Below are 18,855 nucleotides of genomic sequence, written 5' to 3'. Positions count from 1 at the left end.
TCTACATCTGTTCAGTGGTAAAAGTGGGCATATTTATTAAGAGTACAAAGCTCAAAATTACCAAGATTACCTATGGAGAGTGGTGTCAACCTTACCATATACATGTGTATTTCTCTTAAATTCTCACTCATTTGTTCCTTTCCCTCATTTGACTCTGGTTAATACATTTACCTGCCACATAATTTAACGGATCATTACCACCTTTTCTATGTTTATTTCGCAGTCCCTATTTTCGGATAATACCCCTAAGCAACACTACCATCCAGAGCAGAACAGAGATTACACCAATATGGAGATATGCACACATGTCTCTCAACTGTATGCAGTCTATCTTATGAGGTTACTCAGGAAGCACTCTTGGAAGAATTCTCAAAGCAATGTATGAAGCAGGAAACTCAACAGAACTGGATAGGAAGACTATAGCATCCAGGAGTCCCAATTCAATCGAGACAATGTACAGACAACTACTACAATGTTGGCAGAAAGGAGACACAAAGGCCTGGCCGAATCAACTTATCTGCTCCTTTCCTCAAGGACAAAACCATTGACGAGTCTAACATAGATGATCCAGAAGCTATGGAGCTGAAGCTATAGAGGCCAAGAAAGAAAAATAGTATAAATCCAAGGGAGACTAAGAGAATTAAATGTTTTCCTCAAACAAACTGAAAGGGGCTAAGAGTAAGGCAGGCCTAGTGGAAGAAATTATGAAATAAACTTCTGACTAGGTGAAAACCCAAAAACCCAAGAGACCTCATTTCTGGGATACCAAGGCAAAAAAAAGCTACTGCACCAACAGAAGCAACAGGATTAAGAGCAATTGTGCTGAACAAAGCCAACTTCACCAAGGGACTAGAGTATCCAAAAAGTGATTGACAGAGTGCTTGAATTAATCTCAGTCACTCAGATCCACATCGCAGTCCATCATTATTTTGCACACCATGCCACCTCAGTTTGGACCCACCTACATGCAAATCAGTCTCGATCCTGCTCCTATCGGAATAGTCCAGCCGAACTGCCAAGCCAGGTCCTCCCAGAACTGGAACACAAGCAACTCAGGTCTGGTTTAGCCCTAGTTACGGACCCATCTGCCAGGCATAGCTTAGTTCCAGAGAGGTACTGTGCGAAGGAACCACATCTGGGCAATATCCATCCCACCTGTCCTAGGGCCTGTATGTTTGGGTGGACTGTCCCAATGGAGCAGGGTCAAGGCTGATTTGCATATGGCTGGGTCAAAACTGAAGTGGCATGGAGGGTGAAAAATGACAAATGATGGATTGGGATGTGGCCTTGAGCGATTGTCAGTAGCTAAGATTAATTCAAGAATTCCATCAATCACTTTTTTTTTTTTACTCCACAGAGAATACACATTTCATAACCAGCGGTCTAGACAAATCCCGCAACAGATGCATTCCTTGTGAAGGGAAAACAACCTTCCTAGCTCAGAGAGACTGAAGGAAAGGTCAGCTGGACCCAGGACAAATTCCAAGCTTGACATGTGAAAGACCCAAGGCAAGAGAGAATCCAAGACTTCCATGTTCAAATACAAGGAGAGACTACCAGTGCAACAACTGAAAGACAATGGGTTGAAACCACATGATTAGAATGTGAAAAACAGAGGAATTAACATTTGAGGAGACCGTGCTTCTCTTTGGCGCAGCAGCAAAAGTACATAACAGCAGAATGGTAATGTTTGGAGAGAAACCAACACCTATTGAGCACACCAGTGCCAAAGAACCTTTGAAAGCAGAGGCAAAGTAAAACAGGCTAGTCACCTCCTCCCCCTCCCCCCCCCCCCCAATGTCCCACACAGCTAATGATTTGTTGAGTCACGTCATGACAACAGAACTGTTTAAAGCAAGTTATCATTCCACAGACATCAAGCGTCCCTCGCTCATAAAGGTTGTGCAAGGAGGTTTACCTGTTCCACGGCAGTAGTTGGACTAGACCAGAACAATCGGCAAGAGAGAACAGGGTGCTGTACACTCTTAATTGTACCTCAACATCTGTGTAACTATTACATTTCAAACTAGTAGACAGCACCTGCATTACACCGAAGGATACAAATAAATAATTACATAAATAAAATCAACGCTTTCCAGAACGTCACTTGAAAAGATTTTCTTCTCCAATGATGGCCATACCAAGTGCAACATAGTGATTTTTTTCTCACCATGTACTGTGGGAGGACAAAATGCTCATATTTTCCCAAGAAATTAATAACGCCTAGAGAGGGTGTTGGAAGGAATCTGAAGCGCACTGCTACATCAAACCTTCCAATTCCTCTCTCTGTAGGGCTTAAGAATCAAGCTCTTAAACCGCCATCTTATACCTCAAGCCTTAAATTAGAACTTCATACTTGTTAGGCACAGTTAAGCTTCACTAAATGAGTTTAACACTCGCACCTGGTGAGGAAGATGGACAAATGTGGTATGTGAAGCATCATGCAAGTTTTACAGGTCAGGCAGAATGCTTCACATTGTAACATAGTACACTGCTTCCTATGGCAAATATACACAACTGACTGACCTTGAAAGAATAAGTCTGAGTAGTCTCTGCCAGGGAATGAACCCATGACTGCTGGATGCACACGGACCATCGCAGAAGACACAGATCTCACTCGTCATCCGACCAGCATCTCCTAGGAGTGACATTTCTTATTCCACATCACAAACAGGGCTCACTGAGCTAGCAGACATTGCAGTGATAAGCAATTGACTGGAATGAACTACTTATTAAACAAAGCTTCTGTCAAGGGGAAAAAGTTCACTGTCTGTATACATTTCATTTGTAACTAGTTACTACATAGTATATCATATCAAGTGGCAATACATTTGATGCTAGTTAATACTTCCACCAGTACCCTTGATGTACAAACTTGTACATAACGTGACATGTTCCATTTAAATGACACGTTTGTCATAACTGGATCGTCCAAGATAATTCAACTATGAGGTGATAAACTAAGTTCTCATACAATTGACATAAATACACAGGTAGTAGTGTTCCCTTGCAGGGAAATATCCGCACATCCACTAAGCACAAAGTAATCTAACACTGATTAAGCGTGAAAACAATTTATAAAAAGTATTCTACTACATTTCTGTAAGCGGGTGCTAAGTCAGCCCCAAACACCTACTAGCTTTGCTTAGACTTTTTCAAGGCTGGAATATCAAACATATTACAATAAATATACTATATACAATAACATACAATTAAATATTTCTGTTTCTGGTCAATACTGATCTTCTCCGCTCTGAGTTTAGGGTTATATACACCCAAAGGTTTGACAAACCGAATCAGTACTAGATAAGGATAAATGGTGTGCTCTAAGAGCCTCAGTTTTTGTGTTTAAGTTCTCATACAAGTTAGGGATGCACTCACAAATATCACGTTCTTAAAAATATCATTTCGAAAGACTCAATGGCCCCCACATAGCAGGCCTTGAGAAATCTACTCCCCTGCTCGATATGGCGAGTCAGATTTTATCAGGCTGAGCTACTTTAATGGTCTATTGGCCCATTCAGGTGATGTGACAAAAAACATGTGTTCTGTTTACCCAGAGAACAAATGAGTATTAAGATGCCTTAAAATCTTGTTTAAATTGTCACATTTACCTTGCGTTTAAAAACAGATCAAATGTCAGCGTATGTCCTCTTACAATTTGCTGCTTATGTTATCCTGGAGGTTGGTGTTTACTTCTCTTTCTCACACTGCAAAGTTAGTGGATTTTTCAAAGCGAACTGTCTGAAAACAGTGCTATACAAGTGTGAAATGAAAGGCTGCTTGATGGCAGTTTTTTTTCTAACATTTAAATAGCTTTTAAATGAACTGTACACATTTCAACATAGTTAATCAGTTGCTAAAGCACGTTTTTTTGTAATTCTGTGTGATAGAAACAAAGATCTTTATAGGATCAATACTAATCATAACACTTTACTTGGTGATGTGCAAATGATAAATATTTATGCTGCAATCCAATTCCCATATATTGTTTATACACTATGTAGGTTTATCAGAAGAACTGCAGGTTAGTTGGACAGTGTGTGGCACTTTAAATGAAAAATATGTTGCCTGTAATTGGCAGTGTGTTATCACATCAAGCTTTAGTAATATATTTGAGAGTGATGGTTTTTAAACATGAATGAACTGAGAAACAGGACAATGCTTTTAGTGAACTAAGACACGGCAGGGTCATGTGTACCCTTTATGTGGGCTAGATTCTTAATATACATGGAGCAAAGTTTGAGTCCATTAAATAAAATTGGCAGTGCAAGAATAACATTAGAGTCAAGATACAACAAGTCTGCATTGGAAAGAGCCTCCAAATGATGGTTTAAGTCCCCTACCAGAACTTGTCCGTTTGAAGTGTATATGGGGCCAACCTTTCTAATAACGATGCGCAGAACTCTTTCTTATTTCCTCCTGGTGGATGATAAACTAAGGCTCCTGCCCATTCAATCGCTTGGGCTCGCTCCACCCTAAAAACCAGCAGCTCTAAATTGGGGGAGGAAACAGTATCCAAGGTCTTAATATGTTAAGGAGGAAGCGTGGCAATAGCTAGACCTCCGCCCCTCTTTCCTGCTCCATCCAGACGAACAACAGAGTATTCTGTGGGAAATGCCATCGCCAATGCCGGTGTGGCATCATTGCCAGGGGATGTGGAATTCCTATAGCCAGACGCCCGAGACATATTGTTTGGGGTCAAGGGCAACAAGTTTTCATGTGTATTTTGTCCTTGGGACAAGTAGGCCCAACCCCCTACAGCACAAACCCTTTGGCTGCCAGTTTACAGTACCACATTATGGATCAGGCAAGGGCAATGTCTGCACTTAAGGTAATATTTGTGTCCATGTGTTAAATGGTGTTCAAGCTTGTATTTATGGTTCATTAATACAAAGCCTTTATTATTAGGGTGAGCACTAAAAGTAAAGGTTGTAAGCTCGGCCTGCACTACTGACCATGGTTCCAGTATAAACACGTTTTCAAAGTTTAGTAATATGAGGCTATGTATAATGCTCCAAGAATGCTCTCTGATTATATGCAAATATTTGCCGAAACTTGAAAGCAAGAGTGATGATTCTTTGCTTTCAAAATAAAACGTTCACAAAAAAATGCAAGTAGGAAAAAAAAAACATTTTGCTAAACTACTGTAAGATTTTAGGTACCATATCTTTGCAGCATCATTTAGTAACATGTTGATGTATGCTTGTATTTCCCAATATTCATAATGGAAAAGCAGTATAACCAGTTTAAATGAGATTATGGGAAACAAAAATGAACAAGCATTGGCAAAGCCAGTAGGTCTGAAATTGGTAGTCAGCATTTTGGTTTTGTCAATGCGTGACTTGTTTAGGCATAGTTTTTGTAAAATCTCATCGGTGTGGAAGCTGCTGGGTCCTCACCTTTCTAACAAGCATTGGCAAAAGCAAAAATTGTTTTTGGTCTCAAAAAGCACACATTGCCACAGCAGTTCAGAGCACTGAATCAAATTACTTTGTGTGCCAATATGCTCCTTGTAAAAGAGCAGAATACTGTCACTTACAGTGAAGCTAGCTGATAGACCGAGAAAGAGAGACAGAATTTTATTAAGCACAAAAGGTCATGGTTAACGCCAGGCCTAATTAGAGGACCGAGAAAGAGAGACAGAATTTTATTAAGCACAAAAGGTCATGGTTAACGCCAGGCCTAATTAGAGGACCGAGAAAGAGAGGCAGAATTTTATTAAGCACAAAAGGTCATGGTTAACGCCAGGCCTAATTAGAGGACCGAGAAAGAGACAGAATTTTATTAAGCACAAAAGGTCATGGTTAACGCCAGGCCTAATTAGAGGCCCAATTATTAAAGAAAGTCTCAAAAGTGCATCCATGGTATATATCCTTGCATTAAGTGCATATATACAGTTTCCGTGAATTCGCAAGAATTTACAGAAGTAGGCCAAGAAATAGTACTCCTAGAAAATATGTGTGAACTGCATTTTAGCATGAGCAAATGTGCATGTGTAGATTTGCTTGTGTAAAAATCTGAAAGTTTTAAGTTCACTTTTCCTCCAACCACTTTTTTGCCCAACCCTGGAAGAAGTTTTACGTCTGCCCCTGTCAGGAGTAAATTTCCAACCTTTTTCAGTACGGGAAAAGATTAGAAAAGAGTTGGTGCAAACCCTTAAAACACGCAAGTTAGTAGGTTTGCACAGACTCAAAAGGGCATTCCAACCCTTGAACTATTGCTTACCACTACCTTCAGCCCCAGTATGTAGACCTGCAGAATCGTACCAACATAAGGGAATTGCTAGTATTCAACCCTGCTATGGTACGAGCCCTGGCATAATTAGAGAGGCTATATCAGAACTCTTATATAATGAGATAGCTGCCGTAATTTGTCGCCGCATTACATGGCACAAAAGGGAGAAGTGGATTTTATTACAGGGCAAGTAGATTTATGAAGCAACCTGCCCCATGGACAAGTAGATATTTTATTAAATTCCACACCCTCGATTGTGCAACCAGGTCTCAGTAAAGAGACACATATCTGGTTTTGCGTCATCTAACAAGTCCCAGATTTTTGCTACCTGCTTCGGCATGGATCTTGCGTGAAGATACAGCCCCTGGAAGGGAACTGCTTGCCCTCCCTTGGTCTGATTCTCTGTCCCAACAGACTGTTCCTTACGTAATCGATTGTTACTGAATAGAAGGTGAATACTGCAGGAAGTTTGCTGTTCAACCATAGACCAACCACAATATGGGCATTTCCCCTGAAAGAGGGCGTTCTCTGCCAGTGGATTGTCTGTACCCCCCGCTCAGGCGGACAAGTATCCAAGCTTCAACAACATCTCTCTAGAGTAACCTAGCTTGGACGGCGGGAATACCTGTAGAACGGGCAGCATCGTCTGGCAGAGTCCAGGCGCAGAAATCACATAAGAACACCCAGTCCAGACGAGTTTCCATTCCGAGGCAAGGACGTTGGGACCAAATACTGAGTGATTTCCGCACCGCTGTGCCATGGAGCAGCATCAAAAAGGTAGGGTGACTGGCCTTAAAATGGCCGCCAATGCGCCTCTAAGGCTCTCACTCAACTTTGAGTACTAGGGCTCGCTGAGCTCCAGGGCCCCCAGCAACATCAACCGAGGCCTCACACTCCCCCCCCCAACTGACCAGAGGTGACCCGGGAAGTCGAAACAACTGCACACAAGTCAAGCAAGAAGCCCAGCTCCACCATTCTAATTTGCCTGACCGCAAGATGGCCGATCCCTAACTTTTGGTGATCCACCTTGTTTCTAAAACCTGGTCGTCTAATCACAAAACGCTGCATGGGACACTATGGTATAGGATCCCCTCTGCGCACAAACGAAATAGACCCTACACAACCAGCGTGCAAGTCCCTCAAGGGTCCCCCTCCTCTTCAGACGAGTCTGCCTGGCCTCAAGATGGCAGATGCCCGGCTCCCATTGACCAGCATCTAGTCAATTAAATAAGATCTACTAACCCAACTGTTAGAATGGGGAACCCCTGGTTGGCACAGGTAGGTACTTGTAACAAACAGTGGTCCCTTCTTCTAGTCAGGGCAAGAGAATTACTCCCTCAGAACAACCCCTGCTCACCCTATAGGTAGTGTGGTGCGAGCAGTCAGGGCTAAACCTCAGGGCGTTACGTCAGTTAAGCATTTATGAGCACACACAGTAAATCACCAGATCCCCCACGAATGGACGCCAGGCGTAAGTTGTATCAAAAATACGTATACTTTATGTAAAAAGTTCTTTGTTATGCAGACTTAGTACAAGACCATAAATAACGTTCGTGAAAGGGGAGCCACAAGATGACAATTCGGCACAGTTCTCTTTTGTTGGTAAGTTCTTTGTTACGGGCGCTCTATAGCGCTCTCTTGGATCTGTGCAGCCACGGTGAAACGCCGTGCGCCCAGGGTACAGTGATACGGTGAAATCAGAACGTTGCGGACCCCGAGTCCTATGGAGTGTTCACTGTACCTTGGTTCGTGCGGCGGGTTGGACGTGTCTTCGGTGGGGGGTGGGGGGGTGCAGCTTCGGCACCTTGAGGGACTCCGGATCTGGAATCAGCAGCCAGCTTTCGGACAGACGCGGCCCAGGGCCTCCAACACGGACGGTGCGGGAGGTCACCTCTGGGGGCGACGCGGTCTGAATCTTGCGGGGAGGCGAAGCGGGGCGGCCGGATACGTTACGACGTACGGGGGCCGTCCGGGGCTTTGAACTCGCGGTCCGAGCAGAAATCCGGCAGGAGGGCGAGAGGGCACCAAGCCCACTCCAGCAGCAGGCGGGTGACAGGGAAGCGGGGCGGCCAGACCCGAGGGGTCAAGAGCGACTCAGGTAGAGCGGGGCTCTCGGCGAATGGAGGCGGCCAGGCTTCTGGGTATCACGGCCCTTGGAGGGGGGACAGGTGCACAGAGCACTCCGGCGGGAGAAAGCACACGGCTCGATTCACAGACAAGCGGAGGCACGGTGAACCCACTGGTCCTGGGGTTCAGATCAGGGGGCAAGCTCAATCAAGCCCTTGGAGATGGCTGTGAGCACAAGTTTTTGGGGTCAAACAAATAAAGCAAGTCTTATGCAGGTTTCTTCTCTCCTTTGGCAGCGAGGCAACCACTGCAGGCAAGTCCTCCAGACTTTAGGAACAGCGTTTCCTCCTTCAGCTTCAGGTTCCTCCTCCTCAGGCAGAGCGTTCTTCTTTGTCACGAGCAGGATCTGATTTCTTAGGAGCAGGGCTCCTTCTTTTAAAGCGCAAATCCTTTGTTCTTTGTCGCCAGGGGGCCTGGGCCTGGCTCAGTCCAGTTTTGGAGCACTTTGTTGTGGTGACTCTGCTCTTTCTTTTCAGCAGCAGGGCAGCAACATCAGCCGCTCCACAGGGGGCGGGGGCGGCTTTGTGGTGGCAGAGCACAGGTCTATTCAAGAGTCAAGGTGTACTCCTCCCACCCATCCTGGTGTAATCTTTCTACCCACCACCTGGCAGCCAACCTGTCTCCTGGATTCCCCAGCCCTGCTCCTCTTGTTACTAGGCAGAACACACACACAGTGCAGAGGCGGTCTGGATGGCCAGATCAGTAAATACTAACTTTCTAAAAAGTAGTATTTACAAACACAGGATATTAAAATAAACTTTACTAAAAGAAGTATATTATTCTGAGTTCAGGCATACTAAACATGACTTTCTACCATGCTCTATGAGTCCACTGGGATCAAAGCGTGTAGCAATCCCAGCAGCCTATTCTTGCCTATGGAGAGCAGGTAGCCTTCACTAGTGAAAAACGAAAAGGGCTGTAATTCACTAGTAAGACATGCCACACACATCAGGGCATGTCCTACCTTATGCCTACAATGCACCCTGCCCTTGGGCCTACCAGAGGGGTGGCTAACATGCAGTTAAGGGAAGGTTTAGGGACTGGCAAGTGGGTGCACGTGCGCAGCCAGCGCGACAGTACCTGACTGCACGCAGGTTCTGCAGTGGCAGACCTTAGACACATTTTACCAGGCTGCTTCTGTGGGTGGCACAACCAGTGCTGCAAGCCCACTAGCAGCATTTGGATATACAAGCCCTTGGCACCCCTGGTGCACTCTACTAGGGACTGATAGTAAACCAAATAAGCCAAACATGGAAGTCAATTCACATAATACACTTTACCATAGGGAGAGCATATGCACCTTAGCACTGGTCAGCATTGGTAAGGTGCCCAGAGTCATAAAACAGCCAACACCAGGTCAGAAAAAATACAGGAGGAAGGCAAAAAAATTTAGGGATGACCCTGCAAAAAGGGCCAGGTCCAACACTAACTAACAGCGACAAGGGTCTACTTATAAGGGGATACATAGGGCCTACTACCCCCAACGAATTAAGATATTGAAAATAGCATGCAGCCCTACACGGAGCCACATTCTCCCATTAGACCTTGCCTGGACTTAAGATGGCCAACCCTAAATCAAGACATGATCTCCAAAACAACCATCCGATGTAAGGGACACCAAGCAAAAGGATTTTTTCTTCCATAAGTTTCGAAGTAGCACGTTGCTATGCTGCTTCTCAAGCTCTAGCTAGCAATTCACCCCACCCGTTCCAAGATGGCCTACCTCATTAGCACAGTGCTCACCTCCCTAATAAGAGACTGAGCTACACCTCGACTCTCCCGCTCTAAGGTGACCCTCAATGAGAAAACATTCACATAATGAGAGTTCCAGGGTGACCTGATTTCTTAATGACAAAGACCAGGTCCCCTAAAGAAAATAATAAAAAGACCACAACTTAGTCACATTAACCTAACCACCTGCTCACTGACACCGATACTTCTTTTGGCGCCAATCTTCAACTCACGCACTGCTGACCTGTCCCATCTCACCAACTTCCCTCCAGTTGCACAGTACCCCTCCCTGTTGAAATGGCTCTAGACACGCCAACTCCACCCAATCGTAAACTACCAACCCACCTGAAACCTCAGAGCGCGAACGCATACACTATCAACTACCCCCCAACCTTTCTCCTAAAGCGAGACGAAATTTCAAGCAGAAACTGATCAGACAGCACAGAGAAACCCTATTTACGGACATATACCACTGCTCCTCCAAAGGTCTGATTAAAGATGGACTTAGTCTTTCACACAGAGACCAGAAAACTGGATCACCACGCTCAGATCACAACTCCATCTCCAAAACCTCAACTACCCCACATAGCTGTAAACTAACATCCTCGCTCCCTAATCGTTCGTCAACGAGAGGGATCACGTCCGTAACCATCTACACAAACGGCACTGTCCTTCAGGCAAACAACAAGAACCTTGAGGCTTTCGACTTCCTCTTCCCACACTCCGTTCTGCTCTCCCCCACCTGCCTCGTCCCGCCCCAACCCACCTCCCACCTACAGCCAACTGGCCCCAACAGGAAAAATGATCTCCATCCCGCTCCTCGCCCCCGCCTCCCACGAGTCACCTCTCACTACAGCACCTCCACAAAGCATGCCCTCCAACTCTATAAGGAAAGTTTAAATCCAATTCAAATTGGAACCATCCACCTCAACCCCACGACCACGCTCTGCCGACATTTAATCACACTAGCTCACACCCAGATTTCAGAAATCCAAATTCATTTCATGACCCAACCCCCCCGCACTCCCCCAAGATCCCAAAAGGTGACCACAGGTCCCGCACACGGAGCAATAGACAACATTTCATAAATTCTACCTGTACCACACAGGGCGACTCCATCCAAGATGCCTCCACCCTTACTCATGACTCCATGGCGCAGCATCTCGCTTCACTAGAAAGCCAGATAGATTTGATTGCCTGGGGCTTGACCGAAATCCTCCAACCTAGATAAGTTCCGCAGGCCCCAACATTCCCCGCCCTGGATCCCATCCCCCTCCAACACCAATCACCATAAGTGCCCTACCGGCCCATAGCATCCCCCGTGACCCGGCCACAGACTCAAGAACGGATGTGGAAGCCCGGCCTCTAAATTCCCAAAGAAACACAGTCCTCCCCACTAGGGCCCAGAGATGTTCAAATTCCGATATCGAGCCTCTGACCTCAAGACCCACTAGGTCCGTAGCAGCAATGTCTGACAAAGAAGTGGCCGATCTAGCCTCTTCATATGACGCACCTCCCATTGATTCCACAAGAACCAAGTGATCACTGGCTTCCGAAAAGACCTTCCTTGCACAAAACCCCTAGCCCGCCCTTCCTCACCTCCCTACCTAGGGTGACCAAGGAAATAAAGACCCCAAGCACCAAAGAGCTTTCCACCAACTGCTTGCTCATCAACTGCAGGTCGGCGTCTATGCATGCAACTGAATTAGCAGAAGCCAGACTCTCGCAAAACATTGACACAGCGTTCATCACGGAGACCTGGCTCAACAAGCTCTCCTCACCATGCCTAGACATGCTTGTGCCCCCAGACTTTTCCATTATTAACAAAGACAGGAAAGACCAACGTGGGGGAGGGGTAGCTATCATTCATAAAGACAACATTGCCATCACAGAAATAGAATCATGCAAATACAACACTTTTGAATGCCTTACAGCCAACATGAAGACCAAAGATAATGGAACTTTGCTCTGCTACCTTCTTTATCATCCACCAGGCAACACCTCCGCATTTGGGGAACATTTATCTGACCTGATCGCTCACTGAGCAGTCGGAGATGCCAACAACCTAATTCTTGGCGACCTTAACCTACGGTGGAATGAAACTAACAACCTGCTAATCCAAACGCTATCCAATCTCCTCTGTGACAACAATTTAACCCAACATTGCATGGAGGAGACTCACTACAAAGAAGCGATCCTGGATGCCATCATCGCTCAACGAGACGAAATTACAATCAGCCACATACTCCCGATGGACTGGTCAGACCACCACATGATCCTATTTCATATCAACCAACAAACTATCTCAAACACCTATGCAAATCCCCCCTAAATGGGCCAGAAACCTCTCTCAGGTTCCCATGGTAGTCCTTGAAGAAAGGATAAGCTTGCTTCTTCCCAGCTCCAACGACCACCTCTCCATAACCGAACTCACCGAGCATTACAACGCAAAGCTAGTGGCTATGCTTGGCCAGCTAGCGCCACTAAAGCTGAAAAAAAGCAGAGCCATTCCGTTCAGGTCATGGTTCAACTCAGACCTCAATACTGAAAGGAGAAAACTAAGAGCCAAAGAAAGAAGTTGGAGGAATAATCCTACCTCTATCCTCCACGAACAACTCAAAACAGCTTGCAGGAAGTACAACAATCACATTAAAAACAGGAAATTCTCTTTCTTCTGCTCTGCGCTGGACAGCGCAAAATAACTGACCGAAAGAGCTCTATAGCATCATCAGGCAACAAACCTCTAAGCCCGTAACCTCCTCTATACAGACATCCAAAGTACTATGCGATAAATTTGCCAACTTCTTCAATGACAAGATTACGAAAATCGAACGCTCACTTGACGTCATCAATACGCGCCCCACTTAGAGCATCACGTCCGGGACGCTAAATATCTCTCCCTGTCCCTTAACCAACTCCTGGCTAAGCTTCCGCCCCATTCAAGAATCTGAGATAATCACGCTGATCGCCACCTCCAAACCCTCAGCTCATGTCCTAGACCCCATTCCACCCCTACTGACCAAAAACCTGAAGAGCTCCCTAGCACCGCTTTGGTGCACGAGCATGAATAGCTCCTTGAAAAATCGAGTCATTCCAGACTGCCTTAAAGTGGTACAAGTCACTCCCTTGCTGAAAAAACCCGGCCTCGACATTACGGAGCTGAATAACTTGAGACCTGTTTCTAACCTCGCCCTTCTGTCCAAAATCCTAGAAAGATGCGTACGCCAACAACTAACCCAAAACCTGGACAACATCAACCTCCTGGGCTCCCATCAATCTGGCTTCAGAAAAGGCTGTAGCACAGAAACCGCGATCCTCAACATCATTGATGATATCCATAAATCACTAGACTCTGACCAATGCTGCCTCCTCATTCTCCTCGACCTCTCAGCAGCATTCGATATGGTACATCACAATCCTCTCCTCAGGGCGCTCCAAGAAAGAGCCGGTCTTGGCAAAATGGTCCTACAATGGTTCTCCCTCCTTCCCGCACAACCGCACTCAAAAAATAAAAATCTAAAACTTTGCTTCTGACCTCCATCCAGTCAACAAGGGAGTCCCTCAAGGCTCAGTGCTATCCCCGCAACTCTTTAACATCTACATGGAACCGCTCACCAAACTACTCAAAACAGCCAACATACGTTTCCATCTCTATGCTGACGACACTCAGTTATATCTGGAAACCACCTCCGTCAGAGACATTCAAAGGCTCAATGACGTACTGAGAGATGTTCAACACTGGCTGTCTTGCAACCACCTTAAACTAAACCCGGACAAGATTGAGACACTCAAATCGAATAAGGAAGAAAACAACCAAATTACCGAATGGCTGAAGGCCGTCTATGCGCTCAATGGGAATCTCACCCTTGCAGATTGTCAAATCATTAGGCATCACTCTAGGCCCGAAACTGAACATGACCAGACACATCAAGAATTCGACCAAGAGCGCTTTCCTTAATCTCAAACTACTGAACAAGATGAAACCTTTCATTCCGCCCAGTGATCTCAAACAGGCCACCCAAACCCTGGTACTGTCAAGACTGGACTATGGAAATGCAGTCCTCTCAGGAATACCAAAATCACATCTGGTCAGGAACCTCAGAAGCTCCAACTCCCTCCTACTCATCCCACCAATAACTTGAAAACAAAAAACTGTGGATCGATCCTTCGCCAGAAGTGCTCATAAAATCTGGAACTCTATCCCCCCACACATCAGAACCATTCTCTCTTTTGTAAAATTCAAAAGCCAACTCAAAATCCTTTTCCTCAACCGCTTCCTAGGGAATCGATAGGATCATTCGGAGTAGGGAAGCAGACAACTCGCACCGCTGCCACTCTAAGACTAAGAAGGACTCCGAAGTTAAAGACTGTCCTTCACCGTCAACGCGTCGCTCTTTTGTTTTGTGAATCTCTGCAATGTATCTACTATAAAGCGCTCCGATACCCTAGGGTCAGGCTAGCGCTATTTAAAACTTCTTATATAAAGAAAAATAAATAATTAAAAACGCTCGATTATAACAGCAGATAGTAAAAGATTTCTGCAAATTGAGTGCCTGCTTCTCTCCTGCACGGCTGTGAACAGTCATTTTATGCTGCAAGAGGGCCAACCACTAGAGCGCTAACCGCTGCACATGGCGCCCAGCACGCTTAGAGAAAACTAATAGGCAGCTTCTCTCCACTCAATCAACAGACATGATTGCAGTGGACCGGAGAGTTGCAGAAAGGCTAAGTGGAAGACAACCCCTTACAGCCTCCCAGAATGTACAATTCATAACAATTAAAAACAGAGATTAAAAAACGCTCGATTGTAACAGCAGATAGTAAAAGATTTCTGCAAATCGAGTGCCTTCTTCTCTCCTGCGCGGCTGCGAACGCGGTCGTTTTATGCCCCAAGAGGGCCAATCACTAGAGCGCTAACCGCTGCACATGGTGCCCCGCACGCTTAGAAAAAACTGATACGCAGCCTCTCTCCACTCAATGGAAGTGATGCACTGCATAGGGTGTGGCTATGTGTATGCGGATGACTGAATGAATGTAGGACCAAAGGAGAATTAGAAGAAAGCTTCAGTGGAAAATATAGTAGAAGGGTGGATGAACAGATAGGAATGGTAGAGGGATGCATTGTATAGAAAACCTAAATCAGCTAACATTACACTGATCTGCAAACAAACCAGTGGTATTTTAAGAGCAAAAATTACAAATCTGTTGTAGCATCGGGTTCGCAGAGCACTGCTGACTTCCTAAACTTTGCTATGCTATCCATGCCTAATTCCTAGTCTGAGCTGTGCCCTGTAAACAAGCCAGTCTCCACTACAGAAGACCGACATCATGCCAGTTCCACAGCTAAAACAGAGAATGAAAGTCTATTGACTTTCTTGTTTCTACCATGACAGTGAGATTACGCGTAATCTAAGGGGTGTCAAAAGAAAGAAAGCAAAAAGGCTGATGACTTATTTCTGACTTGCTTCATTTTAGCCACCTATTACCCTATTTTAGGGATCAACTGTGTCCGCCACCTTTGAAGTAATAAGGATTGGGCCATTGCCACATATAGTAATTTTACCAATTTGGGAGGTAATGGAGTAGCAGGATCATACCCCAAAAACAATCTACCAAATACTGGGAGCTAACTTTGTCTGCCAGACCTTCTCCAAATACCAAAATATTTATATACAAAAGTCTTGAATAGGGACACACAGACCAATTACGTGTGACCAATTTGCGACAGTCCCCCAAATTGCATCGAAAGCGACCACCTGGGGTTAACTTGAGCAAGAAATTGCGGAGCTCTATAGAAAAGCCACTTACTAAAGAACATTCGGATCCTTTCAGAAACCATAAGTTTAGTATATTAATTTCGTACCACATCTTTTTCGTTAATTCTAACCCTTCACACTTTTCCCATTTTTAATTGCTTTTTGGCAAAGATCATTGCCCTTCTTGGAGACAAGCAATCTTTTCCATTCCCCTGGTCGCTTATAATCAGCAGCTACTACTAATTCTGTTCCCACCTTTTGGGTGCCCCAAACCTGCCCAGAGCAGGAAATCACCTTGAACAAGCTCACGAATGTCCGGCAGATGTAGACACCTCTCTCCACTCAAATAGTTTGCTACCTTCTAAAACCCAGCTCTCCCCCATTTTTGTACTACATCAGGGGTCACTTTAGCACCGGAATCCATAACTAATTCTGACAAAGATGTAACAGCATTAATGTGGGGAATAGCATATATCGTAAAGATATCCGGTGACTTTGTTCATTTTAACAAATTCACATACAATGTACTCCTTAAGGATCAGCTGCATAAAATTGTTCTTCAAAAGACTGCCTTCTCAGAGTTTGGCATTGAATCTAATGAATGTGTCCTTGTGTAACATAACTGGTGCTCATGTACAGTGCTCCAATACCTTAGGGTCGAGTTTGCACTATATAAATCTGAAAAAAGAAAAACTAGTAACATTCTTCAACCGGTCTTTAAAAAAATACATTGTTGCGAGCTGACGCTGTTGCGCTCCTCCCTTCCATTGTTGAAGTTTAAAATGTTTCGGCAGCAGGATTTAGGAAAGTGAGATTAAGCTGTGCGTTGCACATGCTCATTACACTCCTACATCGAAGGACAGAAATATGGGCATCACCAAAACACGGAACCTCTGCTACTGCAGAATGTGGTAAAAGGTGGTCAGGCAAGTTGCAGCGCAACAGCATGGAAGCTTCATGAAATTGCATCGAACTCTTTAAAATAATCATAGATTATGCACCCTCAGATGATATGTGGATGATGTGTGCTGCTGTATACATAGATGAAGTATTGGTGATGCATTGCCAAATCGGTAAAAATCATTGGCAAAGCTAATAGATCCCAAAGGCAAGACCTATTGGCTTTCCGGTGCTTGTAAACCTTGGTAACACTCTCTAGGCATTGGCTGCACCTCATCACTGCCAGTTCAACACCCAAACTTAGTAAAAAGCAACAGAAAGGGGACCCGTTCAGCTTGGCAAATGGTCTTCCACTACGCGGGAACGCAGGTTGCTGCAATTTTAGTAACTTTTGAACAACATCTTGTGATTCTAGGCAAATTACTTAATCCTCGTGCCTAACAACTGAATGTGTCCATCTGTAACGAATCTGGAGCTCATCTAAAGCACTCTGATATCCTCGGGTCTAGATCACGCTATTTAAATCGTTTTTAAAAATAAGCTAGAAACATTTTTTTCTGTTAAAGTCTGCAGATTATGCGGCATATGACTGATTATGTGGCAAATATATAATTGTGCAAAACGGCCGCAGCATCACATAATTCCAGTGGGCTATTGTTCATTCAAACCGCCAGAAAAGCTTAAAAGGATGATTGGTGTTAATTATAGTTGATATCTGCATCGACACATTTTTAAATATAGGACAGTAAGGTGGAGCGATAATGATAAGGGGTTTGTGAGGGGTCGCATATTTTGCAACGCGATTTTAATATAATTTCCAACTTTGAGTGCGGGATTCCTTCTATGGAACTTTGAGGGGCCATAGCGATCACCTATCTGTGTACCTCTGGCGGGTGGTTTACAAATAAACTTAGAAGCGTAGGAGGAGTATAGCGAAAAGTGATGTCCCATCACCTCCGTGGGAGAGATCGACACCGGATGCTTACAGAGCCCTCTTATTTTGGGGGAGATTTATCTTGATTGGGGTTTAAAAGGCAGGTGTGCACAATTGGACACTTTGATGCGGCAAGACATTTGCCGGAAGACGTAATGCTCAGTCCGAGACAGGTTTAGCAGCGGATGAATATTACCGTTCTCGGACATTCTTATACAGATAACCCGGAACTGTAGCCCGAATGCGCAGAGCCCCAGTCACACTTACCATGTACCAAGTGCCAAGAATGATGGAGCCCGTGCGCACATGACAGCACCCGCAACAGCGGGTACTGTAGAGCCGATCACGACTCCGCTTCAGAGTCATGGCGAAGCGTTAGCCCAACAACACGGAATAGAAAGCGTCCCTCTCTACTGCTTCCTCTCAGCCTTTACCCGTCGCTGTCCTCTAAACGCGCACGTCAACACGCACGCTGCCGAAAAAAACTGATATACGTTCTGGCCAATCAAACGCTAGTATAAGGGCACTCGCGACTACGCAAGAGGGCGGTACTTCCTCTTGGCCAATTCCGGGACACGCTCTGAGCGTGTGATTAGGTCTTCTATTTTCGTACCGAGAACGCCAGTCTAGCGCTACCGGGATGTCATTAGAACGTCATTTGTTAGAATGGACCTTCGATAGTGTGATGCACCATGCACTTCCACATACGTCACTGCAGAGACACAGCATCTGCTGATTGCGGGTATGCTTCAGAACAGCAGGCCTGGCTCTAGGATGTTTTCTTTGGGAGGGCCCTAAAGGAGCATGGTTGGGCCATAAAGATGAATGGGCACGGGCCAAAAAACAACAAAGTGTTAAATCGATCTGATGTTTTAAGTATTGGCACCTGTCCGCTTTTGACACTCCAGGTGCTACGTACGTTTTTTTATTTTTATTTACTTTATTTTTCCTGGTCAGCAGAGGAAACAAACCCACACAATAAGGGTACATAGAGTCACATAGATTAGCCTCCTGAGAGATATGAAAACCGTATAGAGACATCACGGCCCATCCATCACGTATAGGAAGAATACATACTTTGTCCCATTGCACCGCATTTACCCCACCACCGCTTCAACGTTAAAACAAATTTGACATTTATCATGCACAGGTTACAGGAGACACATTAGG

General features: G+C 45.1%; 1 protein-coding gene across 1 annotated transcript in view; it reads right to left on the bottom strand.

Annotated features, from left to right (window-relative positions):
• LAPTM4A (lysosomal protein transmembrane 4 alpha) overlaps positions 1–18,177 on the bottom strand; it is a 33,050-nt gene extending 14,873 nt beyond the window's left edge. Inside the window, exon 1 of the mRNA XM_085610628.1 lies at positions 17,953–18,177. Within this exon, the coding sequence (XP_085466754.1) occupies positions 17,953–18,051 (99 nt within the window). The 5' untranslated portion in view covers positions 18,052–18,177. The remainder of the gene's footprint in view (positions 1–17,952) is intronic.
• Positions 18,178–18,855: the final 678 nt, after the last annotated feature.

Source organism: Triturus cristatus, chromosome 6 (assembly GCF_964204655.1).
Source record: "Triturus cristatus chromosome 6, aTriCri1.1, whole genome shotgun sequence".
NCBI lineage: Eukaryota > Metazoa > Chordata > Amphibia > Caudata > Salamandridae > Triturus > Triturus cristatus.
This window is presented reverse-complemented; position numbering and strand designations above follow the sequence as displayed.